The following is a 27,375-nucleotide window of genomic DNA, read 5'->3' on the forward strand; positions in this document are numbered from 1 at the left end:
GAAAACACATACAAAAGTTTTCATTTATAAAGTTCTACTTATGTATTAGTTTGTCAGTTGAGTTTCTGGTATCTAAGAAATACTTTTTTTTTTTTCCCTGACTCAATGTTATAATAATTTGTGTCTACATTTTCTTCTAAGAATTGTAGCTTTAGTTTCTTTTATTTCTAGGGTTTATTATTTCTAAGGTTTATTTATGTATAAGGGTACTTTGTCTCCATGTACATCTGTACACCAGAAGAGGACATCAGACAGATGTGAACTGCCATGTGGGTGCTGGGAACTGAACACAAAACCTTTGGAAGAACCATTGGATGGCTCTTAACGCCTGAGCCATCTCTCTAGAACACATAGTTTTAGTTTTGACATTCTTTATATCTAACACATTTTGGGATTTCAATCTGACACAGGGAAGAAGTCCAACTCCATACATTTGCAGGTAGACATCCAGTGCCAGTATAATTTGTTTTTAAATAAAGGCAAGTTTTTCTGTTGAAAACAAGACTATAAATACGGATCACTATTCTACCCTTCATCTCCATGCCAATCCTTATGCCAATACATTGAACACAGACATTGAGCTACTGTGGTTCTGCAGTACATTAAAAAAAAAAGATGTGAATAATCCAATTTTGTTATTTTTCAAAGCATTTTATTTATTCTGGGTCTCTGGCATTCCATATGAATGCTAGGATTAGTGTATTTTCTGCAAAGACTCCTTTAGAGATTTTGAGAGCAATTGTGTGGACCCTAGAAGTGAAGAGTTAACAATATTAAATCTTTTAACCATGATCACAGTCTATCTTCTCGGTTAGTTAGCTATTCTACTCTGATTTTTTTTTCAATAATGCTTTGAATTCCCGGTGTGTAATTTTTACATTTGGTTTTATTCCTTTGAGTAAAAAAAAAAGAATTCTTTTGCAACTGAAATTTTTCTTAGTTTCAGTTAGATTGCCCATTGGCATTATATAGGAATAATTTGGTTTTTACAAATCAATCTTGTATCCTCTGCTTTGCCTCACTGGTTGCTCAAAGACCCTTTCTGATGATTATTTAGAATGTTCAGCATACACAATATCATCATCTGGATATTTCTTTTATTTTCTTCTCATTTCACTTTCTTCACAAATTTCCCCAGCTAGAACTGTCAGTTCAATGTTGCATAAATTCAAAAAGAGTAAACATGGGCTGGAGACATGGCTCAGAGGTTAAGAGCACTGACTGCTCTTCCAGAGGTCCAGAGTTCAATTCCCAGCAACCACACGGTGGTTCACAACCATCTGTAATGGAATTGATGCTCTCTTCTGGTGTGTCTGAAGACAGCTACAGTGTTTTCATATACATAAAATAAGTATTTTTTTTTAAAAAATAAGAGTAAACATCTTAATCCCATTCCTGATCTCAGCACGAGTTTTGTCACTATGGACCATGTAATCATAGGGTGGACAGTGATTTGGTGTTATACTGTATGTTGAGTGTGTTGTTGATGTCGCTACCATGTTTATGAAGTTTCTTCTATTCCTAATGGTAAAAAAAATTTTCATGGAGTACTAGATTTTACCAAACACTTTTCTGCATTCAGTGAACATGAGGTGCATATCTTTTTTCAAAAAATTGTGATATATACTAATTTTCTTTTTTCATTACTTTGTCAACATTTCCTTTTTCATTTTTTTTTGGTTATTTTAATTTACATTTCAAATGTTATCCCCTTTCCTGATTTCCCCTACAAAAACACCCTATCCCATTCCCCCATCCCCCTACTCACCAACCGATCCACTTCCTCTTCCCTGTCCTGGCATTTCCCTATACTGGGGCATCCAGCCTTCTCAGGACCAAGGGCCTCTCCTCCCTCTGATGACCAACAAGGCCATCCTCTGCTTGAGCTTCATTTGGTCTGTGAATTGTATCTTGGGTATTCCAAGCTTCTGGGCTAATTCCACTTATCAGTGAGTGCATAACACATGTGTTCTTTTGTGATTGGGTTACCTCACTCAGGATATTTTCTAGTTCCATCCATTTGCCTAAGAATTTCATGAATTCATTGTTTTTAAGAGCTGAGTAGTACTCCATGTGTAAATGTACCACATTTTATCTATTCCTCTGTTGAAAGACATCTGGGTTCTTTCCAGCTTCTGGCTATTATAAATAAGGCTGCTATGAACATAGTGAAGCACATGCTTTATTGCATGTTGGAGAATCTTCTGGGTATATGCCCAGAAGTGGTGTAGCTGGGTCCTCTGGAAGTACAATGTCCAATTTTCTGTATCTGTTTCAATGCTAGCATCATACTAATTTTAATCACTTCTTAGTATAATATGAAAACAAGTATTGTGATATTTTTGGCATTACTTTTTTGTTCAGGATTGTTTTAGCTATTTGAGGTGCTTTTGTGTCATGTTAGGAGTAGCTCTGTGAAGAATTATATTCCCTTTGGTAACATACTCATTTTTTAATGTACTTAATTCTGTCAATCCATGAACATTAAATTTTCTAGAGTCTTCAGTCCTATAGTTTTCACTGTAGAGTACTTTCTAGCCTTTCATTAGGTTTATTCTTAGATTCTTTTCTGTTGTTGGGTCTGTTATTGAGTGTAACTATCTTCCTGATTTCTTGCTCAGCATGTTCATTAGTAGTATATAAGGAAAGCTATGTTGATCTTTGTACCATACTTTGATGAAGATTTTTATTAGCTGTTAGCCTTTAAGGTCTTCTAAGTAAAATCAAATTTATAACAGAAAGTAGGAATTGAACAAGTAGCTCAGAGCAGGGATCACAAAGGCAGCATTTCCAGCAATGCCCTTGGTTCTCTAGGCAGGAATATCAGAAGGGAACACAGGGTTCTTATCTCCTAAATGAACACCCCTGCCTGAAGGCTAACTATAAGGAACTAAAACTCTATTCCAGGCACTAAACACATCTGGTGAGCAGCTTCAGGACTGGACCTCTGAATTTTCTTGGTTAAAGTGGGTTATATCCTACTAACCTGAGTGGAGACCTAACTTTCTAGTTAGGTCAGTCAGTCACCTAAGGGACCATCCCCCAGGAAGGCAGCTTTACCTTAAACCACATTAAAGAGATAGAAGGAATAGTTACCCCTTCCTTTCTTTCCCAGAAAGTCCACTCTTAGTACAATTGCTTAGAGTCATAGCCACGCATCTTCATAAAAGTCTGACCACTTTTCTGAATCAGAAAAGTAATATTTTCCCACATTTCCCCCTAAGCATGCGTTTACTGACACTTTGAACTTGACTTTTTCTGAAACACTCCTGCTCCCCCTTTTGCATGTGACTATTTTTTGCCTGGTTTGCCTAGCTCAGAAAGATACAGCTTTGCCTTCCCTATCCTCCTCCTCCAGGAAGCACCCAATATTGACTTTGCTCATCCTGAGATCTTTCTCTTAAACTCTATCAAAACTGTCTTGGAACTTTTTTATGTGAATTTGTTCTTAATTCTTTTACTAACAAGACTAAAATTCCTGAGAGAGCACTCAATGATAAAAGGATGTTTTATTCACCTGCAGCAATTGTATCGGAAATGTCTGCTAACCTAGGCTTATTCCTGGAATCTTCTAACTTCTGTACAGTCTATCTAGGCCTAGAATGTTTTCAGCTCTGAGACTTAGTGCTGAATAAACTTACCCTTTCTGGCTCTTTCTGAACTCTGGCTGGCTGGCTCAACTCAGCTGTTCTGCTCAAACTCTTCATGCCGATTCAAACTGACTTTCAGCTTCTGACTGAATTGCTCTGCTTGGCCCCATACTAATTTTGGCAGCATGTCCTAATCTGGCTCCTTCTCGTTCTCTGGCTCATTGTCTTCACCTGTCTCTGTAACTGCCCCGGGAAAAACACCTCTGTCCTCCTCTCTGCACTATTCCCTCTTAAGTAGCCTCCTTTCTGTTCTTGTGAGAGTTGGGCATATCCTAGTCTGTCAAATCTTACTGATTCATCACTTTGTCTGCCTCTCAATTAAGACATCACTTCCAAACACGGGTACTTCCTTCTACATACTAACCTTACCTTCACTGTTTGGGACTGAATGTGTGTACTTAGGGCATGTCTGTATTCCAGCCAGAGTAGCCATGTTACTGGATTAAAATCCCTCTATGCCTATTTCCCCAGAAATATCATCTACAAATAGAAATCATTTGACTTTTTCCATTCTGGTTTGCTTCCCTTTATTTTCCTCTGCCTATGGCTGTGACCAAAAATTCTAGTATTATATTAAGGCAGACACATTATGTCATCTTTGATTTTAGAGATGTTTACAGCACTTCCTATTTTGTTTAATATTGGCTGTATGACTTATAAACCCTTTATTATATTGAGATACAGCTCCTTGTATTCTTAGTTTCTTTGGGGCTTTTATCATAAAGATGTTAATTTCTGTCAGTCTTTTTCTTCATCTAGTGATGTGACTTTTTATATTTATTGTATGCTTTATTATATTTATTGATTTGATTTCAACATGTTACCTTGACTGAGATGAAACCAATATGATACTGGTATATGATCTTAGCTACGCTGTTGAATTTGATTTGTAGTATTTCTTTGTATCCGGGTAAAGGGCAGATATAAAGGGACAGGGAGATGAGTGGGACTGGGATGCATGATGTGAAACTCACAAAGAATCAATAAAAAGTTAAAATCTTTTGTGTAGTTTATTAAGCCTATAGCTCTTGTTGCCTTCATTATATATTGAATACCAGATTTATAGAATCAGTTAAGAAATATGCTTTTCAATTTTTATGGAATAATTTTGAATGATGGCAAAATTCAGTTGTGAGTCCATCTAGTCCTCAACCATTCTTTGGTGAGAGACTCCATATTCTTCAATGTAACGGGTTGTTGTTGAACTTTTGTTTTAACCCTACAATTCAATTTTGGCAGGTCACTTATTACAGTAGAATAATGAATCTACTTATTCATTTCCTCTACATCTCTCAATTTAAGTTTTCAAAATCCTCCCTAATGGTTCTCTGCTGTGATTACCTTCCCTAGCTATAAATCACCTGTGGTAGGGAGAAGGAAGGCTATGGAATCCTAGTAACCTACCACAACCATCTCCTTCAACAGCAAACCACACATAGAGAAAAGGGAAGTCTGAGGCTAAGCAATCTGTTTGTCAGGGCCTCTGCAGTAACCAACAGGTAGCCACAGAAAACAGGATCAACCACAACTTCCACGTGTTCCCCAAAACTTAAAATCTGACCCTCTGCACAGCTACCTCTCACAGCTTTTTCCCAAGAAGATACTGTGTATCCTTAGGTTCCTTGAGATGTATTTGCAAGGTTGCTCTATCTCAAATAGGTTCCCTCTCAAGGTAAGGTATCTGGCTACAAAGCAACCTGAGACTACAGAAAAATGAAATAGAATCCTTCTCTGTTAGTGTGCAGTGCAGGAGTCACTGTCATACTGTATTTAAGGCTTTTGAAGACGATGGGCATCTTCTACAGAGCTGTCAACCTGCCATCAACAGAGCTGCCTGACTTACCTTCCAGCTGCAGCTGCATGGTCCCCTACCAGGCAGGAAGGCCGGGGTTAGAGTTGTGAGCTGTTTTTCTTCATCACATTGCAAATTTTCCATGCTTTTCATCTGTCTTTACCATTAGTCATGTTCTTTCCTGAAAATATCCTAGTTTCTCCTTTACTATCTACTTTTCTTAATAGTCATCTAGAGAAAACATTTCATCAACCATCTTACCCCCCCCCAATCCAAAATCCCTAAACATACCATTTTAAAGAAACTGTTAAATATTTCTATAAATATCATTTGAAAGACTGGTTATACCAGAGAACTCCTAAAGCTGACAAACTTGTTCAGCAAAGTGGCTGGATATAAAATAACACAAGTCAGTAGCCTTCCTCTACTCAAAGGATAAACAATCTGAGAAAGAAATTAGGGAAATGACACCTTTCACAATAGTCACCAAAAATATTTCATATCTTGGTGTGACTCTAACCAAGCAAGTGAAAGTGACAAGAACTTCAAGCCTATGAAGAAAAAAAAAATCGTAGAAGATCTCAAGAGATGGAAAGACCTCCCATGCTCATGGATTGGCAGAATATAGTAAAAATGGCCATCTTGCCAAAAGCAAGCTACAAATTCAATGCAATCTCCATCAAAATTCCAAATCAATTCTTCATAGAGCTAGAAAGAGCAATCTGCAAATTCATTTGGAACAACAAAAAACCCAGGATAGCAAAAAATATTCTCCACAAAAGATCTTCTGGCTGAATCACCATCCCTGACCTCAAGCTCTACTACAGAGCAATAGTGATAAAAATTGTATGGTATTGGTGCAGAGACAGGCAGATCAATGGATTAGAACCGAAGACCCAGAAATGAACCCCCACTTACAGTCCGAAGACCCAGAAATGAACCCCCACTTACAGTCATTTGATACTTGACAAAGGAGCTAGAAACATCCAGTGGAAAAAAGACAGCATTTTTAACAAATGGTGCTGGATCAATTGGAGGTCAGCATGCAGAAAAATGCAAATCTACCCAGTCTTATCTCCTTGCATAAAGCTCAAGTCCAAGTGGATCAAGGACCCCCACATAAAACCAGATACACTGTAGCTTATATAGGAGAACGTGGGGAAGAACCTTGAACACATGGGCACAGGGGAAATTTTCCTGAATAGAACACCAGTAGGTTATGATCTAAGAACAAGAATCGACAAATGGGACCTCATAAAACTGCAACGCTTCTGTAAGGCAAAGGACACTGTCAATAGGACATGTGGCAACCAACAGATTGGGAAAAAGACATCCGACAAAGGGCTAATATCCAAGGTATACAAACAACTCAAGAAGTTAGACTCCAGAGAATCAAATAACACTATTTAAAAAATGGGGTACAGAGCAAAACAGAGAATTCTCAACTGAGGAAACTCAAATGGCTCTGAAGCACCTAATGTTCAGCATCCTTAGTTATCAGGGAAATGCAAATCAAAACAACCCTGAGATTCCACCTCACACCAGTCAGAATGGATAAGATGAAAAACTCAGGGAACAGCAGATGCTGGAGAGAATGTGAAGAAAGAGGAACACTTCTCCATTGCTGGTGGGATTGCAAGCTGGTAAAACCACTCTGGAAATCAGTTTGGTGGTTCCAGAAAATTAGACATAGTACTACCTAAAGACCCAGCTATACCACTCCTAGGCATATACCCAGAAAATGCTCCAATGTGTAATAAGGTCATATGCGACACTATGTTCATAGCAGCCTTATTTATAAGGCTTATTTATAAAGGCTTTTATAGCAAGAAGCTAGAAAGAACCCAGATGTCCTTCAACAGAGGGATGGATAAAGAAATTGTGGTATATATACACAATGAGTAAACAATGAATTCATGAAATTCTTAGGCAAATAGAAGGAACTAGAAAGTGTCATTCTGAGTGACAACCCAATCACAAAAGAACACACATGGTATGTACTCACTGATAAGTGGATATTACCTCAAAATAAACACGCTATAATTCAGACTACAGGAAGCTCAAGAAGGAGGGAAACCAAAGTGGGGGTGCTTTGGTTCCTCTGAGAAAGGGAACAAAATACAGGAGCAATATTGGAGACAAAGTGTGGAGCAGAGACTGAAGGAAAGGCCACCCAGAGACTGTCCTACCTGGCGATTCATTCTATAAACAGTCACCAAACCTGACACTACTATGGATAACAAAAAGTGCGAACCAAAAGGAGCCTGTTAGGGTTGTCTCCGGAGGGACCCTGCCAGAGCCTTACAGACACAGAGGCAGATGCTAGCAGCCAAGCATTTGACTGAGCACGTGATCCCCAATGGAGGAGTTGGAGGGCAGACTGGAGGAGCTGAAAGGTTTGTAGCCACATAGAAAGAATGAGGATGTTGGCCAACCAGACTCCCAGGGCTCCCAGGGCCTAAGCCATCAACCAAGGGGTACACATAGGTCCAGCCAAAAGAGTGGCAGAGGAATGCCTTGTTGGGCATCAGTGGGAGGAGAGGTCCTTGGTCCTATGAAGGCTTAATAGATGCCCCAGTGTGGGGAAATCCGGGTGGGGGGGGGTAAGAGGGGAGTGGGAGGCAGGGAGTGGGAGGCAGGGGGTGGGAGGATGGGTTGGGGATTTTCAGGAAGTGGATAAACCGGAAAAAGGTATAACCTTTGAAATGTAAATGAAGAATATATTCAATTTTAAAAAGACTGGTTATTTCCATGTTTTGGAACATTCTTTCTCATCAATTTGAAGCCAGTATGACAAGACTACTAACAGCTCAAGCTGGTAAGCTTTTACCTGGGACTAAGCAACATAATGCTTTAATCCTATCTTCTACACTGGAAGTATGTTTGTCTGTACCTAGTTGTCAACTGTGATACGCGTTCACCTTTATCAATAGAACCGCCTGTTTCCACTTGCTCATGGAAAGTCACTTTTATCAGAAAGTTGTATTGTGAAATAAGCTTCTTCCAAGATATGGCAGTAGCAGTTCATGATGACTTGAAACTCCCAGACACTTAAGCCAGCAATTGTTATTAAGTAGACATAGCTGAGACTGTGCCAGGCAGTTAGGCTTCTCTCCTTCCTGAAGTATAACTAGTCAATGGGTTAGCAGTCAGATTACTTTCCTATAGAACTAGTAAAAACTAAAAGCACTACTTCAAAATACCAGGCCATGCAGCTTTTATTTACCATTTAATATCTTTGGGGAGTAAGTAGTTTTTTTCTTTCAAATAAGTCTATTTCATGCTTAGGCAGTTAAATACATATTGCCGAGGATCTATGAAGTTGCATATAAAATACAAAACTCTGTTACATATACATCCATTTAATGACAGATTGCACAGTTCAGTAAGTGCCAATGTCAAAATAACTCCCTGAACTTAACAAGCAGCATGAATATACTGTGACAGCAGCAGGTAGAAATGCTCCACAAGGACAGGCAGTGCTCACACAGCACAGCTGCTGATAGGGCACCAACCAGTGAGGTCACATCTTCATTCTTTTTCTTACTATAAATACATGAGTGAAAAAATAAAAAGAAAAAAAAAAAAAAGGAAGGACAAAGCAATGGGGATTTGGTAGCCCTCTTATTTAAGTGGACTGTGTTATAGACAAAATCCCCTAGGAACTGTAAGTAGGACACAAATGTTCAATGAAACAGCTACTTTTGACCACCCAAACTGTAGATCATTTTCATGTTTAACCCAACTGCTACAATCCAGACATATTTTCATGTCTCAATAAAGATATAGTTACTGAACTAATGGCAGGAATAAGGAACAAGTCCTCCAAACTAGTTGTGTGGCAAACAGAAATGAATATATGGAGAAAAATCAAGTCATTCAAGATAGCTTTGGCAAATAAAGACTGATGATATATGCATTTACAGGTACTTTTACCACGTGTTCCACAATTACAGAGTCCTGATTATTAACCTTGTAAAATAAACATATATATGTATACCAAGCACAAACTGTTTTTGAAACAGTAACATAGCATTACTAGCTGTGAAAATGATTTGGCTGGTGAACATGAAGGCATTAAATATATAATTAGAAATGTGCTCAGGAAAGTAAAAGAAATGTAATGCAATAGCACTAAGGTTCAGGTGTCTTAGCACCATCTCAGCACCAAGGGAAATTCCCAATGTTAAATAACAAAAAACTTTAAAAGCATAAAATTTGATGAGGTTTCAACATTTGCTACAGACCAAGTACATTATTCTTGCCCTTACCCGCTCATCTTCAACAACATACTTGACTTGCACTGCAGTCTTGCCAAGGAAGCATCCTGGATGCTACAAATTAAGGTCAGGTAGGTCCTTAGTGCATTCAATGCTGATCCAAAAAACATCATATCCTGAGAGGCCACAGCTTTCTAAAGAATATTTGAAGCCATTTGTTTTTCTCTAAAGCAAAAGCCATTCTTAAATGCAATTCTACAACAGATTCTTTAAAATTTACGATGTTTGGTGTTCTACAAACTCACTACTCCAGTCCAGTATCAGCAAAGATGATACTGAGTGAGCAATGAACATGTTAGAAAGCCTTTTCAATCAGAAACAGTCTCAAACACAGTACAAGTTTAGGTATTATCAGTGGCAGTATTATTCAGACTTAAATAGCAACCTAGTTTGTGAATCAGGAAATGAATTTAGTAAGTCTGAAGAACATTTACAACAGTGAGACACAGAGATTGAAAGTGTATCAGACTTAGCAACTAAGTATTTCTTCATGACACATTTCAGTTTAAGGTTTTACATTCACACTTACATACACCAACACTGGCACACACACTCAGACACATACACACACATTCTGAATCAGATGTTAAGTTATTTTTATTGTGAGTCAGTTAAAATTTTTTGAAATACATTGGTCTGGAGACTACCAAACTAAACACAGAGTTTTGACCAAAAATATTGAACATGAAGATTCTAGGTGTTGATGTCATCAAGGAGATAATACTGAATATATAAACCAATCTTGTGCTCCAAAAAGACAAGCTAGAATTTTTAGCTTACCATAAGCACTTAAGTTAAATCAACTCTGCACCCTTCAGCAGGTACAGGAGCAGCAGAAAGACCCTGGCAACAACAGTTTACTTGAAGTGGTATCATGCTAATTTGAGAGAGGGCACTTAAAAAACAGAACCTAAAAGGAGTTCCATCTATCTTTCGAAGTCGAACTGTGTGTCTAACAGTTAGAAGTAGAAAATGTTAACTGTTACAATTTTGAGATTTTTAAGTGGAAGAATATCTAATTCTTACTGTTTTAAATTTTGGAAAAATACATGATCACAAATACAGACAGACTTGCTCTAATTTTGCTCCAATCTACTTTCATCTTCCAGTAAAAGGGCATCAATCAGAATTTTATGAACTCAAATTATTCTCAACCTATAAACATGCTAAACAACCATTTCCTAAAGTGACCACCTGTGCACAGGAAATGCAGAGCATGTGGCTCTCAAGAATCCAGTGATGAGAGTCAGTTTAGCTCTAGTGTAGGAACTGTATGACACCCTCAATGTACCTCACTCTGGGAATTTCTAGGATAGGGGCAGGGTGAACAGTGGTTTGGTAACAGGTTAAGAAAATATCCAAAACAGGACTTTAAACTTTGGTTCTGTGGCCTTGGCTCCTGGCCTCAGAAAGCAGCTTTGTCATCCCCATTCCTATCTCTTAGGGAGTGCAAGAAGTAAGGTGACAGATGATTTACAGGATTCCTTTCTACAGTGGGAGAAGTACATCCTTTAACATGGATGTAGTTCTAAGATTTTAATCCTGCTTGCCCTGTATTTCATTTATAATAGTTTCAGTTCTTTTAGCAATGATGGTTGCCAGACATATTTACAACTACCTTTCAAAAACCCAAGTTAATAGCTCACTTAACCCACATACATTAAAGACAAGTAAAATAAAGCTAATAAGGAGCAAAATTTAAGGCCTTTTTTCTTTTATTTCAGCCACGGAATGATGCATGCTACAGAGTAACCTTTATTTCCCCACGTGGTTTGTAAAAATACCACCATTTCCAATCCCAAAAGCACATGGCACTTGTTTCTTTCCCTTCTCATTCATTCCAGACTTTCAAGTGTTTTCTTCAATACTGAGGCTTTCTCCTGTAGCTCTGGTCTGCTGTCTGTCTCCATGGTAGCCAAAGACTCAATCAAAAGTCCTCTGCATTCTGCTGTCAAACTTTCCCACTGTTTAGCTTCTGAATGGAAAGAAAAACAGAAAGAAAATCATTATAGAATAAGAGAAAAAAACTTCTTTCATATATTCTACTCTACACAGCAACTGTTCTAAACCACACAGCAACTCTATAATTAACAGAACAGTATATAACAATCACAGGTTGGTCAGGGGTCTCAAACCCAATTCCAGACAACAGATTGAAAGCAGGTCAGGGAGTCCCACCCTTTTCCTAGTATGGGTGAGACATGGGAAGATGAATTATACTACAGCACAAAGGGAAGAATGAAGCATCAAGGCACAGGAGCAAGATAAGTTACTTCAGCAACAACAGAATGCTATTAAATAAGATCCATGAAAAAAGTACCTTAAAAGGTTTTATAATTGTATAGTTTAACACCTTACTTCTTTCTTACAAGAAAACCTTAGAGAAACATATAAATACTAGAAAGAGCAAGAAAGCACAGGAAATGTTAACTCCATCTATAATACTGTTATTTTCTAGTGATGTGACTTCAAGCAAGTGATATAGTCATAGCAGGGTTTCATGTAGTTCAAGCTGGCCTTGAACTCCGAATCTTCCTATCTCTACCTGTCAAGGCTGGGATTACAGGTCTGTACCACCATGTCCAGCTTCAAGAAAGTTGTTTACCCTCATGTTTGCCATCTAGAAATATTGATATATACCAGGAAAACTGAGAATTCAACCATATGGCTAAGTGCCTATGCTTTTTTATTTTAACAAGAAAAAAATAGATCTCATGGTCTCTGAGTTAAAAGAACCCATTTTGCCGGGCGGTGGTGGCGCACACCTGTAATCCCAGCACTCTGGGAGGCAGAGGCAGGCAGATTTCTGAGTTCTAGGCCAGCCTGGTCTACAGACTGAGTTCCAGGACAGCCAGGGCTACACAGAGAAACCCTGTCTCAAAAAAAAAAAAAAAAAAAAAAAAAAAAAAAAAAAAACCCAAATCCAAATAAATAAATAAGTAAATAAATAAGTAAGTAAATAAATAAATAACCCATTTTGTAAAAACCTATGATAGGTACCGCCACTAAGCAAAAAAGAGGGAAAAATACAAACACCAAATTCACAAGGTTGTGATGAAAACTGTTTCATCTTCTTCACTATTAACTCATGGAACAGGAATAGGAAAAAGAGAAGGAAGTGAAGGCAGGGGCAATGGGTCTCTTTTAAAACCAGTGACAGATACGTAACACTGTGAAGAAAAAAAACCTGTTCTTCTTCTACCATTAACACAACACAAAATTTATAAGGTTTCTTAAAGAAGAAAAAGAAGAAAGAAAAGAAATAGGACTAAAAACAAGCTGTTGTGAAATATGATAACTCAAGTGGGTCTCTGATAAAACACCTTGACTGACTCTCTTCTTGCTGTGTCTTATTTATATGTAAACAAGTCTACTCTATCACTGTCAACCACTTGTAATTAATCAAGAGTATGTCAGAATTTATTTTATTACTTTATGATAATACTTTATCACAAAGTAGAAATATATAAACATAAAGAACAAATTGAAATCTTGAAAATGTAATGATTTTAGTTCTCTATAGCCTACTTGTATGTGCAGATTAATATGCATTTTATAAAAATTTTCTTAAGTGTTTCACAGGATGTATCCTGGATTTATGATGCTCTAATCAAATTTATAAAGAACTCACCTTCAAGTTTTTTAAGCAGTAATTCTATCACAGATAAAGCTTCTGTTCTCACAGATGAGTAGGTTTTATTTTCTAAGAAGAAAAATATGCAATTTAAGAGTATGTTTTAAAAACAGAACTTCCAAGATTAAATTAATGTTACTGAATGATGGAAAGTTAAAACTCTTATGGATTCATTTTTGAAGTAAACTTCTATTCAGTAACTATTATCAAATACTTAAATTATGCTATATGTCCACAAACACTATTTTGAAGCACTGTATATAACAAGCCATTAATCCTAAGTGGTAATATTTAAAAGACCCATCTTATATGTGAGAGATTCAAAAGTATTATCCCAAATGCACAATCATTATCATGTCACACCTAAGAGAAGTCTTTGATCTGCATGATTATCCTCATTTTACTGAAGAATATCATCTAGGGATACCTTGAAACCTAAAAGGACAATTTTGTTAGCTTTTTATTCTATACCCAGAAAAGCAAGCTATTTCCAAAAATTACAAATGAAACAAGTTTTGTTGGTACACACTATTTCACAAAAGGCACCGAATTTTTCGATCAACTGTCTAACAAAAATTAATACGCATCCAAGTCCATGGCAGGGAAGGAGTATTGGAAAAGCTGATAGTGAGCCATCAAAAGGACAGGGCAATCAGCTTGAAAACATGCTGATACATAGCTAGGACATTAACCATAGCTACGACACCTAAATAACAAACTAACTAATAAAAATAATCAAGGGCTGGAGGGATGGTACAGCATGTAATTCTCTTGCACAGGCCAAGAGTTCAAGTCTCAGCACTCACACTGGCAGCTCACAACTGCATGTAATTTCAGTTCTAGGGGGACCAAACACCTCTGGCCTTCGTGGACATTAGTACTCATCTGTACATAAACATAATTAAAAATAAATCCTAAAAATAATTATGAAGCATTGAGAGGTTAGAGGTTATGAATTAATACCAGTTAACGATGCATAAAGAAGAGAGAAGAATCTTGTTCAAAATACCAGCTACTAAATAGTTAATTAGAAAGGGCAAAAGTTGCAAAATTCATCAATGAAATAAATTGGCTCATAGTAGAATCATCGATGCATGTAAAAATCTAAAGTAAAAACACTTACATGGCCTTATAGTGTATTTTTATGGACTGTTTAATAGATGCACTTTTGAAGAGAAGATTATTTGAATAATCGTAAAGTATGTTGTAGGGGTGGTTCTGATGCTATGATCTTGTTCCCCAATTGGTTCTTGATCTGTCAGTAAAAAAGCCATGAGCCAATTGCTGGGTGGGAAGAATAGGCAGAACTTCTGGGTCCCCGCAGGCAAACAGGCAGATGCAAGAAGAGAGAAAGAAAGAGTTCGCCATGCTTCTGAGGGAGAAAAGGTGACCAGCCATTGAGACCTCAGACAGTGTGGCCACAGGCCGCTCCTACAAGCAGGAGGTTGGGGATGTTTAGCTGGGATTAGATTAGGGTAGGTGGAGAGGTACAGGAGTTAAAGGTACTGATAAGGGCAAGCTTTTCCAGGTGGGAGATAAGCACTCCCAGCAACTGTGCCAAAAAGGCAAGTTGAAATTGAACAACTGTGTTCGCCTGTGTGTTTTATCCATGGATTTGAGGGAGTCTCGGTGGGAGCTGGCAGTGCAGCCAGTCCCTGGCATTAAAGCAGCAGCAAAGCTACATGCAACAGCGTGTCTTCAAGCACTACCTATTAGACCTAAGGAACAGTAAGAACTATACTATAGAAAAAAACCATAGTACCTTGGTTAGGTAAACAAAATTAACTTTGAAAATCAGGAAAGCTGTGGACATGGCATGCCTCTTGATGTGAGGAAAATTGTTATCATTAGTATCAGAATTCATAAGCTAGATCCAAGCCTGAAGAAATGTCAGACAAACAGCAAATGAGAACTATATTACTTTTTCCAAAAAGAAGAGAGGACTTTATCCTGCGAAAATCACAAGTGAAATATAAGAGAAAGAGAAGCTAAAGGAGTGTACCAGATGAAGAGACTAAAAGATATGACTATATTTTACATGTGATCATTGTTTGTATTTTTTAAATAGGGAGTAATAGGGAATACAAGATCCTACAAAAAATTATTGAAGAAATTAAAGTATGAATGAGAAAAAAATTGATAAAAGAACACTGCATCCATGCAAAAACTATATAAATTTGATACCATAATGATAATATAAAAAGGAATGTACACTGAAGAATTTAGTAATAAAAGGACAAGTTGTAAGCAACACACTTTTAAACATGTCAGATAAAACAAAGTATATACAGGTACTATCTAACCTATTTTAACAACTGTTTATTTCTAAACTACTCTGTTTATAAATATTTCTAAATAAGTGTTTAACATTGACATAAAGGTACAACCTAAAATTCTACTGTAATTCTAGATAAAATACCCTTGTTAGAGGATATATGGTACATAAACAGAAGAGTCAGTAGTTGTTCCAGAAGTCTAGATCCTGAGACTTAGTCCCTTGGTTTTTGAATCAGGGTTACTTAAGCCAAGTGTGGTGACACAAGCTATAACCCTAGCTACCTGAATGACTGGAGCCATAAATCCAATCTCAGCCTAGGTAGCACAGAGAGACCTAACTCGGAATGAAAAGGGGGTGAGGATGCAGTAGAGTGCCCTGCGTGAAGGACTGTGCCTGATCACCAAAACCAAAATAAACAGCAGCAGCAGCAGCAGCAACAAATCCTCCAGTTCTGGTGGCTTACTCACCTAAAGAATAAGTAATTGATTTACAAGTTTCAAGCAGAATCTCAGCCAGAGCTTCAGGATCTGCATGTTCTTGTTCCAGAAGCATTAACCTATGAGTATAAAAGTGAAATATAATGCAACTCTTAACAATCTAAAACTTTCCTAGCAAACTTCTATCTGTACATATCATTTTATCATGTTACTTCAGATACTAGTAATATCCAAATTGATTATAAGAATGTATAAATTTACACAATGGAGTATTACTCAGCTGTTTAAAAAATGGCATCATGAAATTTGAAGGGAAATTGATGGAACTAGAAAAAAATCATTCTGAATGAGGCCCAGAAAAATAAATTTTGTATCTACTCACTTAGAAGTAGATATTAACCATAAAGTTAATAAACGATAACCAAGCTACAATCCATAGACCAGAGAGGGTCAGTAAAGAGAAGAGGTAGGGCTGAGGAGATGCATGGATCTCCCTGGGAGGGGAAATAGGTTTGATAGGCAGACGGGAGAATGAGGATGAGAGCAGGCAGGGAAGGCAGGGTATGGGGAGAGAGAGGAGGGAAAGTACTGAGAGAGACAGCTGGACTGGGGGCATTCCTTCAGCGATGTGGAAACCTCCTGGACTCTATGAAGGCCATCCTAACAAGGACTCCTAGTAAAGGGGGGATACGAACTCTTCACTGGCCATCTCTTGTAGCCATGCAAGGATCCCAGGAGCAGGACTGGGCTACATTCAATTAAGCTGTCAGAAATCTCCCCCAAAAAACCCAGTTGCTGCTAAGACGAAGGTTAGTATCTACTTCTAAGTGAGTATATAAAAAAATGTATTTTTCTGAGTCTGCAAACTGAAACCACACAACTCATTAAACACAGTAAAGATGAGCTGGTGTCTACATGAAGTCTTCACCCTTACATTCTTGTCTCTTTGGTGTGGGAAGGTACACTGCAAGCTACCAAAATAGAAAAGCCAACAACCTAGCCATAAAACCTTTGATCTAAAAATCTATGCTCTCTGCAAAATAAGCTAGGACAATGGAGGCACACAGCTTGTATGAGTATCCATCTAGTGTCTAATTGACTTATGGACCACTCCACAAGAAGAAACCCATACCCAACACTGCTTGGGTAACCAAGAACCAGAGACCTAGTGTAAAATCAAACACTACTGGTCTAAAGAGAAAATCAAAAGTATCAAAAGTATCAATAGTATGACTCCTAATGATATCCTGCTACACTCATGGATCATTTCCTTATCCAGTCATCATCAGAGAGGCTTCTACCAGAAGCAGATGGGAACAGATGCAAAGACCCACAGCCAGACATTATGTGAAAAGAGAATCTAAATGGGAGACTTCAACAAATCCCTCCCTTGGGAGCTCAGGAAATTCCTAGGAAGAAGAGGTAGAAAAGTTGTTAAGAGCTAGAAGGGAGGACACCATGAGCATAAGGCCCCTGAGCCAACTTTAAGTGCGGCACATGCGAGTTCATGGAGCCTGAAGCAGTAAGCACATGTGGGCCTATACCTGGTCCTCTGCATATATTTTCTAGTTACCAGCTTAGAATTCTATGGGACTCCTGACTGTGAGAACAAGTGGGTCTCTGACTCTTGAGATGGCTCGTGGGACTCTTTTCCTCCTATTGAGTTGCTGTGATGATTTTTTTGTTTCACCTTATTGTATTTTATTTTGTCATGTTTGGTTGTTATCTGTTAGAAGCTTAATCTTTTCTACCGACATAAAGGGAGTAGATAAAAGGAGAGGGAATGTGGGGGGGGGGGGCTGGGAGGAGTAGAGGGAGAATAAACTATAATCAGGATACGTTGTATGAAAAAATATTTTTTTTTTGAAAAAAGAATGTGTAAAGGTTAAGAAGTCCATTCAATAGGGAGATAAAATAAAAACCTGAATCATGAAGCACATTACCCCTGGAAAAAGGCGTTCATTGACTGGAGGACACCTAGCTGCACTTTCCACGTGCTGAGTCTTAGCCGCTCACACATCAGTTTGCATAGTTCCTGACGATAACAACCTGGGCAGACGATAAAGTGGGACAGAGGAGGAAGTATGTGAAGAGTGAGAGATAACAAGGGGTGGAGAGAAAACAGAAAGTACCATTAAAACAAAGACAAAAGTGGAGTAATATGAGGGACAATTAACTAAAGACATGGAATATTCCCCACACCATTAAAACATTAGTTTATACACACACACACACACACACACACACACACTCTCTCACACACACCTGCTTCTATTCTAACAGTTTGCTCTTAAGGCATTTTGTCCTCCTCAGAACAGAGACAGCAGCTTAGCTATGTTCCCATTCCATTGTAAATTCCCATTATAAAACCAAAAGGTTCAGAACCCTTAATCACCCTGAAGTACTCTGCCAACTGTGGGTTTATCGATAGTCAGTAGTCTTTTATCATAAACTTAGTCCCAATCACAACTGTCACCATTATTATACAATTAATAGTGTACTGATAGGAGTATAAACTCAACAAAAATAAAAAAAGAAATAGAAGTTGATTTTAAATGCTTAGGATGGGCCCTACCAAACTTCTGACATTTCAACATGTTGGGCCACATTCATGTTGTGACACATGGCCAATGGGCCATTAAATTGGACACTTACTATAAAGTTTATTAAGGTTTAAATATAAAACCTGAGGGGAAGAAGTAAAAATGCTACCCAAGATTGCTTCATAACAGCTTCTAATTTGTTTCTCTAATTTAAAAAGACAAAACCAGATATTACAGCTGATATGTGACTTGTGAGAAGTTAGTGTGCAACACTGGCACTCTAGAAAATGCTGGGTTCTCTAATCAGTAACCAGTAAACAGATGCACGTCTCCTGTGTCTTTGCCTGTGATTTTATCCTTCTAATGGATACCCTATTTTAACTTTCTTGGGCTATTAAGCAAGAGTTACTCACAGTGTCAAGCAATCCAACTTCTACTACAGTCCATAATACCACTCACAAATTGATAGCTTCTTTTGAAAAATTCTTCATATGTTAAAAAATGATGGGCTCAAAGAAAATGTTATGCCTGAGTTTACAAATAATTAATACAAAGACTATCATTGGGATGTAAGGGTCTTCCCAGAACAAGACAAACTTAAATAGCATCTGTTCAAACTTAATGGCCTTGTCAATGGGTTATAACTACAATTTGAACTAATAATCATGACTTACTATTTAATCTTCTGTAAATATATGTTTAATTCTGAAAATCTGTCATGAGTTTCTCAATAAAACAGCTATCACCTGTTTACTGAAGACATGATGATTTTGAGACATCATGATTACTGAAACTGGTGATTTTGAGAGGACTGATTTTGAAAGGTGATTGTGAGTTTATCAGAGAATAGCCATGAACACAAAGAAAAGTAACAAAACTCTTTTTATAATCAAACTATCTACATAAAGTATTTCACGGTTGTTATGCATTCAACTGTATCCCCCAACATTATTGTGCTGTACTAGAAGATATAATATTAAAAGAATCATATGGGTGGATACTAATCCAATCCCCTTACAAGAAATCAGGTCACAGCAACACAGAGGGAGGCCATGTGAATTCAGGAAAGACAACCATTCAGAAGCTAAAGAGAGAAATCTCAGAAGACAGAAACCCTACCAACAACTTGATCTTGGACTTCAACTCACCAGAATTGGGAGCTGGGGCAAAAATTTTTGTTATTTAAGCTATCTAGTCTATAATACTATTGTTTTAAAGATTTATTTTATTTTTATCTTATTTATTTTGCGCATGAGTGTTTTGTCTGCATGTATGTCTACATGGGTGTTCAGTGCCCTTGGATGCCCTGAGACGGTAGTTTTAGACAGCTGTGAACTGATATGTAGGTACGGGGAATCAAACTCATCAGGTTCGCTAAGCAATCTCTCTAGTGCCACGTAATACTTTCTTATACTAACCCTAATACTACAGTGATCCATGTACTTATTTGCTGATGAAAGAGTAAAATGGATATAGAAAAATTATCACTATTAATATTCCATCGATATAAGGAATATTACTATGCCACACAGAAAAAAACTGTTCTTCCTAAGTGATTTCTGGCTACAGCACTTCTACAAATCTGTGTCCCAGTGCTTACGTTGGGTTTCTGGGTTCCTGGGCCATGCTTTGCCCAGGCTCTCAAAGGCGCCCAGCAGAGACTCCAGCTGTAGCTCTCTTTCCTTCTCATTTTCATCTTCAGCTTTGGTGGTACGAACTCCCGTGCTTTCAAGTGAGTTCTAGGATATATCAAAGAAGAGGTGAAGGGAGAGGAGGGGATGGGATAAAGAAAGAGAAAGAAAGGAGACGGGAAGGGGAAAAGGAGGGAGTGAAGGGGAGGAGGGAGGGAGGAGAGGAAGAGGGAGGAAGGAAAGGGGAGGGATGGGAAGGTGAGGGGAAGGAATTCTAATATTTCCTACTTCTAAGTTACATTTATACTATTAAAACAGAGTGTAGAACAGGAGATATTGACCAAGAACTAAATGCTGAGTTCTCTACCAGGAGCCCTCCATTTGTATTAAGGTTATACATATCTAATAAATTTGAGAAATACTTTTAAACAAATATGAAAATTGAAAAAAATACTATATATGTAGTATGTTGAGTTAACCTAAAAAGACCTACATTTGGATCAAGAGAATTAAATAAAGATGGAAAGGACTTGGCAATATTTCAAACACAAACTCTTGCTAAACTGGTAAAAAGGCCAGAAGTAATTCAATCAGCATGTAGGCACTATATTCCACTTAAAATATAAGTTTCCAAGACCTACACACTATCAGCAAAATAACCAAGACAGTCTTATTACTGAAAGAAAACAAATATATGAAGTAGGAGCAACAGAAGACGTAAGAATATTTAAAAATATTTCATGCTTTAAAAATAAGTACGCATGGTGGCATATGCCTTTAATCGCAGCATTTGGGATGCAGACGTAGAAGGATCTCTGTGAGTTTGAGACCAGCCTGGTCTACATAGATAGATGGTGGGTTCCAGGATCGCCAATACCACAATAAAAGAAAAAGCCAGTACCAGAAAAACAAAACAAATAAACAAGAGACCAATGATATCCCTCTTTGATGACCACTTCATTTTTTTAAAAAGAGTATATTGCTTTCCAAATTAAGCCAGTCATCTTTTTTCTAATCAAAAAATTTCCCCAGGACAATGCAGAGGTGAACTATACAACACACAGTATTCCTTGTCTTCATATTAAATAACTACTTGGCATATGCACACACTAGCAAGGTTTACCATGGCAGGGGCTGCTCACTATATAGGTCCTCTCATCCTCCTCCAACACATGGAAACTTGATGTCCGCATGAAAAATTACCTTTCCTAGCTTCATCTGCTGCCAACTGGGGCTATGTGATGAAGTGCTAGTCAGTGGAACATGAATCAAAATGATGTTTCCATTTCCAGAACTTTTCTTGAGAGAAATTATCAACTCACTGTGACCTACTCTGTCACCTGCCTGGGACCGGAACAACCACAGACCACGAGAATAATGTACAGGAACTAGGATCCCTGAAGACTTCATGGGGCTTCCGTCTATCAAGTAAGAGACAAACTTCTACCTTGTTTGAATATTTTGGTATTTTTCTGCTATTTTATAGCTAAACTTGTCCTAATAAAAACATACAGCCAGGACAGATAAAAACCTGAATGATGACATAGGTAGCCATTACCTTCTTGATGAGGGGTATGACAATGTCGGAAAACTCCTGGAATCTGTCTTCTTTGGTGGCTTTCAAAACATCAGCTGCACAGCTGATTGCAACAATCTTATATTTGAGATTCTCTTTGCAACACTCCTTCAAGACAGCCTGAAGAATTTCATTTGTGGTGGGTTGATTGGGCACAGACTTTCCCAAATCCGTACTATAGGATTCACCCAAAAACATCAGAATAGTTAAGAAAAGCTACAGCTTTAAGCTTCATTTTAAGAAATGAATGTTCATTAAAAGAACGTTTACCTGCAAGCCGTCACTACACAGGCAATGGCTTTCAATAGTTCTTCCTGATAAGTTAAAGATGAAGAAATACTATTAAACCCACATGCTACATTCTCTACTATGACTACCCCATGAATATTTTATGACCATAACAACAAAACTAACATTTATCTCACATTTAATGCACTATGCACACAAATCTCTAATTCACAAAGGCCCAAGAACAAGCATCGAAGATTATAGGCTATTCAGTACTATGTCCACAATACTGTGGTGGCCAGTAGTGGCCTTTATGAAACAGAGTACATACTGCCCCAATCTCATGTTCCCCACAGAATGCTCACTGTACATACTTCTCTACAGACCTTGATAGTTCCCAACTCTCAAGCCTCAGCAATGAGCATCTCTGATGTCAGGATTAGAAGCAGTTCAGTGCACTCAGTTTCACATACGACCAGTTTAGCTCAACTGAAGGTCAGTAGGCACAAAATGGTGACCAGTTTAAGAGGTGACTTACAAAGCTGAATATGTAAAACAATATCAATCTTCAGCATTACTATTCTTTATTCAAGAACATATGGGGCACATTTTGATATAAAATGATAATCAGGCAAAAAGTCTTCCACTAGCTAGAAAACCTAGTTGCAAAAATAATCCAAAGACATATAAAATCAGATTCCTATTCTACAGGAAGATACAGTCCCAATTCTTTACCATGAATTCCTTTACCTTTCCTGCCCATGTTCTTCCAGCCAGGCCCTGCACCAATGCACTCAGGACCATCCCCAGATAAGGAGGTACAAGAGAGCTTGTTTGTTTTGCAATCGATGCCATAGCAATTGCGCCCTGGGCTTTCATTTTCCAAGACTGTGATTGTAAAGCCTTCTGGGTAATAGTAATCAATTCCTGTAGGTACAATCGAATACCTCCAAAGGAGCCTACATTTAAAAAGAAGAAGAAAGAAAAGTTGTAACACCTCTTAAGTAACAAGAAATATTTTATAAGATATTTTTTAACTGTGAGTAAATCAGTGTTATTCATTTAAAGCAGTGACTATTAACTGATAAAACATACCACCTGCTAATGGGAGAAACAGTGAGTAGTGTGGCTCCTTTAACAGTAGGAATTCATGAACCTGGACAAACTGGCAGAAATGTTATTTTAAAAGTTATCATCACAATGTGTATCAGGGTTAAAAATGCAGCTCTACAATGAGACCCTAAGCCAACATAAAATCAGTTACACTCCGCTGACCTACATAAAGTTCTCCTTTGCATAGACACTGTTTATATTCTCTTACACAGACAGTAAGTAACATGTCAAAGAAAAGAGCTGAGTGGCACTTTGCAAACTTAGAAATTAGGACGTGCTCAAAATGTGACATAGTTTGCTCATGTTCTTGGGAGAGTTATGATCAGACAATGGAGTCAAAAATCCCAGCTGTGTTCTTAGGAAACACATTTACTTTGCAGCCACCATTTACTAACCAGGTACATTTTCCTGCCACACTTCAGTCCACATATTACACTCTTCTTTTTCAGATTTCTCCTCATCAGCAATTTCATGCATGCCTAGAAATGCTAAGGGCAGGACTTCTTTAGCATGGTTCTTCAATACATCAGGGCTGTATCTTCCAATTGCATGAATTGTCAAAGCACAAGAGGTCTTATAGACAGGTTCTAAAGAAAAGAAACCAAAATTTTATTAGCATTTAACTATTTTTCAAGATAAATGTTCGAAATAAAATAATTTAAAATGTTTTCACCAAAACAATATACAGCTTATTTGGTTAATATCTAAATTTACAATGATTAAATGAGTACCTTCTTTCTCCATGTACCAGCCACTGAGCTTCTGCAGCAGTTTTTCAGTGCTGCTATCCCGTGAAGTCTGAAAAACAAACACACCTAGTCACTTCTTTATACTTACCAGAGTTGTGCTTAATTGAATAAGAAAGACAACTCACCCGAACTAAATGGCCCATGGCAAATGCACAGGATTTCTGAATTACACTGTTCCGATCTGTCAGACCACTAAGCAAAGCACTCATAAGTTTACCTACAGAAATAATAAAAACAGCCAATTGTGTGGTTGGCCAAATACTGTGTTATGGTCCCAGGACCAAAACCCCATAACCCTGAAATTAATCATGTTTACTATATAGTAGTCTAGGTCTTTTAAATATTATTTATACTACCTACCTTTTTTATTTCATCTGGTTCAAAAATTAAAAATTAACTTCTGTCCATAATATTGTACAAAACTGAGAGGCAGATACAGAATCCTACTTAGAAGCCTATCTAGAAGAGGAATTTAAAAAAAAAAAAAGCACTCATGCAAAATTAGCTATGAACAATTAAAAAGGGCTACAGAATGAAAGGTACTTTTACAACCTTATGCCACTGACAAACTTACCTGTGAGACAATAAAAGTTTGCTTACAGGATGATTGGGTCAGAGATTTAAGTAGAGGCAAAGCACACAAACATGACCCCGTAACTTTCTTTCCAATTAAAACTCTGAAATAGCCAGGCAGCAGTGGTGCATGCCTTTAATTCAAGCATTCAGAAGGCAAAGGCAGACAGGTCTCTGAGATCAAGGCCACCCTGGTCTACAGAGAGAGTTCCAGGGCAGTCAGAGCTATACAGAGAAACCATGTCTCAAAAAAACAAAAACTAAATGAGACAAAAAACCTCTCTGAAATAAACCCAGTCATGAAATAGTTCCCCTGATACATATGAAAAACTCACCTGAGTAAGGTGTCAGGTCCTGGGGACACTGTGTAGTTAAAGACACGATGACACTGGCACAGCCTCCCTTTTAAGGTCACAAAAAGAAAGGTCTAAATTTGATGTCTCTTTGAATTATCAAACTACTTCTTTTAGGTATCAATAATTTAAAGATAAAACATAGGAAGTCTAACAGCCCCTCTGGGATTCAATATAGAAAAAAGAAAACATTTTAAACTCATTATACAGAGATCATTATTTTAGGAATAAGAACTGAAGAAACTGAGAATAAGAAAGAAAACAAGTATAAATGTCAGAAATAACAAGTGTTATCACAAACAACTGCATTAACAACTCCATGTCTAGAGATTCCTAAGAAAATAGTTTTTATGTGTCCAAAGGAAAAAATGGTGCTTTAATAGCTCTGTAAAATCTGAAGTCAGATGTTGCTTATTTGACTGAAGTAAATGATGTACTGCTGCTATAAACAGAGCATCATATATCCTTCAGTGGTACATGAGAACATAATGCAGAAGATATGCGTTTGGAAAACACAGAGGAGGGAAACACTCAGAAAGAAATAACTACTGGTATTTGTAACTTTCTCTTAATTTATATAAATTAATTAGAATTGAAGTATTAATTTTTCATATGAAGAAATGAGCTATCTCTCTCTCCTAAAATGAGATGAAGCTGGGTCCCATGACATACACAATCCCAGCACTGTGATGCAAGAAGGCAGTATGGGGACACTATGAGATTTGGTCTAAAGTAACAACAAAAAATTTTAACAGGAAAAAATAAGCAGATAAAGGGAGTGTCAGACCTTTTTAATATTCTCAAACAAATTGCATTTTTCTTCCCAAACAGCTATTAAACCTTACATGAAAATTTCTAATTACTGTCTGAAATGATTACTCCTTTAACAGATAAGTGAGCTTCTCCATTAACTGGTAATAACAGAAAATTTAAGAGCACTTTCATGGTAACCATAAAAGATTCTAGTAAAAACAGCAAGACAAGCAGAGTATGATAACATGTGAGCATGACAGTACATAACATGACACTTGTAATCCCTGCACTAGAAAATATAGGCAGAAGTATCAAAAGTTCAAAGTCATCCTCACTGTATAGGAAGTTTGAGATTAGACTAAGCTATAAGTGACCTTATCTCAAATATACACATACATACATAATACATTCAAATCAGTTACACATTTTAAGTTACTCATATAACCATAGAAACAAAATATTTAACATGTAATATGTCTCACAGAAACATGATGGTCATTTTTGTTGTTGTTATTGTTTAAAAAATTATCACAAACACATATTTGCTCTTATAAAAATATACGTCTATGGACTAGGACGATGGCTTAGTAGGTGAATTACCTACTGCACAGCATGAGGACCTGGGATCACATTAGCATCCACATAAAATTCTGAGTGCTAGATCCACTGAGCTTGCTGGCAGCCAGCCTAGGTAATCAGGGAGCACCTTGTTTAGCAATAGTTCTTTCTCAAAAGATAATGTGAAAAGCAACAGTGGAAGATACCCAAAAGGCAAAAATAAAATAAAGATTCATGTACGTGTATAAACACGAACATAAAACCCCCAAAATACAGACACACACACACACACACACACAGACACACACACAGACAGACAGACAGACACACACACACACACACACACACACACAAATCTTACCTTAGTCCCAAGACCTACACCACTTCTGATCAGCTCACACAATCTAGGAACTAGCTCTCCTAGCACCGAAACATCAAGATATTGCAGGCACTTTGAGAAAAGAATAAATATAAAAGTAAGCCTAAACAAATAATTAAGTCAGTACCATACCTTTATTTAAAAACTACTTATGTCAAAATATGTACCTACTAATTTTAATAGAAAGTTGAAAAATCATTGGTTTGATTTTGCTCTGGAAAAATTGAACTACTACAGTACTACAAATAGAAAATTTATTCGTTAATGGTTCATCATTAAAAATAGAAAAACAAAATAATGAAAAGTATTAATTTACTAAGAGGAAATACATGATTAGCTCTTTTCAATCCTCCTCTATCAATGTATATTGAATGTAAAATGCCTAGAATTAAAACTAACCTTCGATACTGGGTCTAGCCTACTAGATCCCAAAGAAGTCAGTTTCTGAGATGATTTTACCATAGCTTGTTATATATATTAAAATACAAGCACACATTTCATTATTTATGAATATTTCCAAATGATGTTTGCTAACTACTCCTCTCATGTGCCCCAATAATAAAACTAAAACATTAGATTCTTAGAATATTGGCAGCAGTCCCCAGTAGACACTAAAACCTGACTTTCATCCCATTTGTGATCTACTTAGCAAATAGTTTCTGGTAGCGCACAAGCTCTTAATCATCACTACAGGAAATGTCCAGAAGGTGACTCAGTAACCTCAAAGTGCCATAAACTCTTCACTACACGTTTCTAACATCTGAAGCACATCACTGTCACTCAGTTCCTGTTGCACCTTCTGTGCTATTTCGTTAAAATACCTCTAATCTGACATCTTTTCGATCTTT

General features: G+C 37.3%; 1 protein-coding gene across 5 annotated transcripts in view; it reads right to left on the reverse strand.

Moving 5' to 3' along the window:
* Positions 1–11,419: 11,419 nt before the first annotated feature.
* The window catches only part of Ecpas (Ecm29 proteasome adaptor and scaffold), a 125,867-nt gene continuing 109,911 nt past the window's right edge, over positions 11,420–27,375 (reverse strand). For all 5 annotated transcript variants that reach the window (XM_052176548.1, XM_052176549.1, XM_052176552.1 and 2 more), the window contains 13 exons: positions 26,510–26,599; positions 24,820–24,886; positions 24,037–24,128; positions 23,894–23,960; positions 23,558–23,749; positions 22,800–23,008; positions 22,092–22,135; positions 21,804–21,996; positions 20,215–20,353; positions 18,015–18,120; positions 16,102–16,190; positions 13,354–13,425; positions 11,420–11,697 (listed from right to left, as the gene is read on the reverse strand). In XM_052176548.1, coding sequence (XP_052032508.1) covers positions 11,558–11,697; positions 13,354–13,425; positions 16,102–16,190; positions 18,015–18,120; positions 20,215–20,353; positions 21,804–21,996; positions 22,092–22,135; positions 22,800–23,008; positions 23,558–23,749; positions 23,894–23,960; positions 24,037–24,128; positions 24,820–24,886; positions 26,510–26,599 — 1,500 coding nt within the window. In that variant the 3' untranslated portion in view covers positions 11,420–11,557. The remainder of the gene's footprint in view (positions 11,698–13,353; positions 13,426–16,101; positions 16,191–18,014; positions 18,121–20,214; positions 20,354–21,803; positions 21,997–22,091; positions 22,136–22,799; positions 23,009–23,557; positions 23,750–23,893; positions 23,961–24,036; positions 24,129–24,819; positions 24,887–26,509; positions 26,600–27,375) is intronic.

Source organism: Apodemus sylvaticus, chromosome 3 (genome assembly GCF_947179515.1).
Source record: "Apodemus sylvaticus chromosome 3, mApoSyl1.1, whole genome shotgun sequence".
NCBI lineage: Eukaryota > Metazoa > Chordata > Mammalia > Rodentia > Muridae > Apodemus > Apodemus sylvaticus.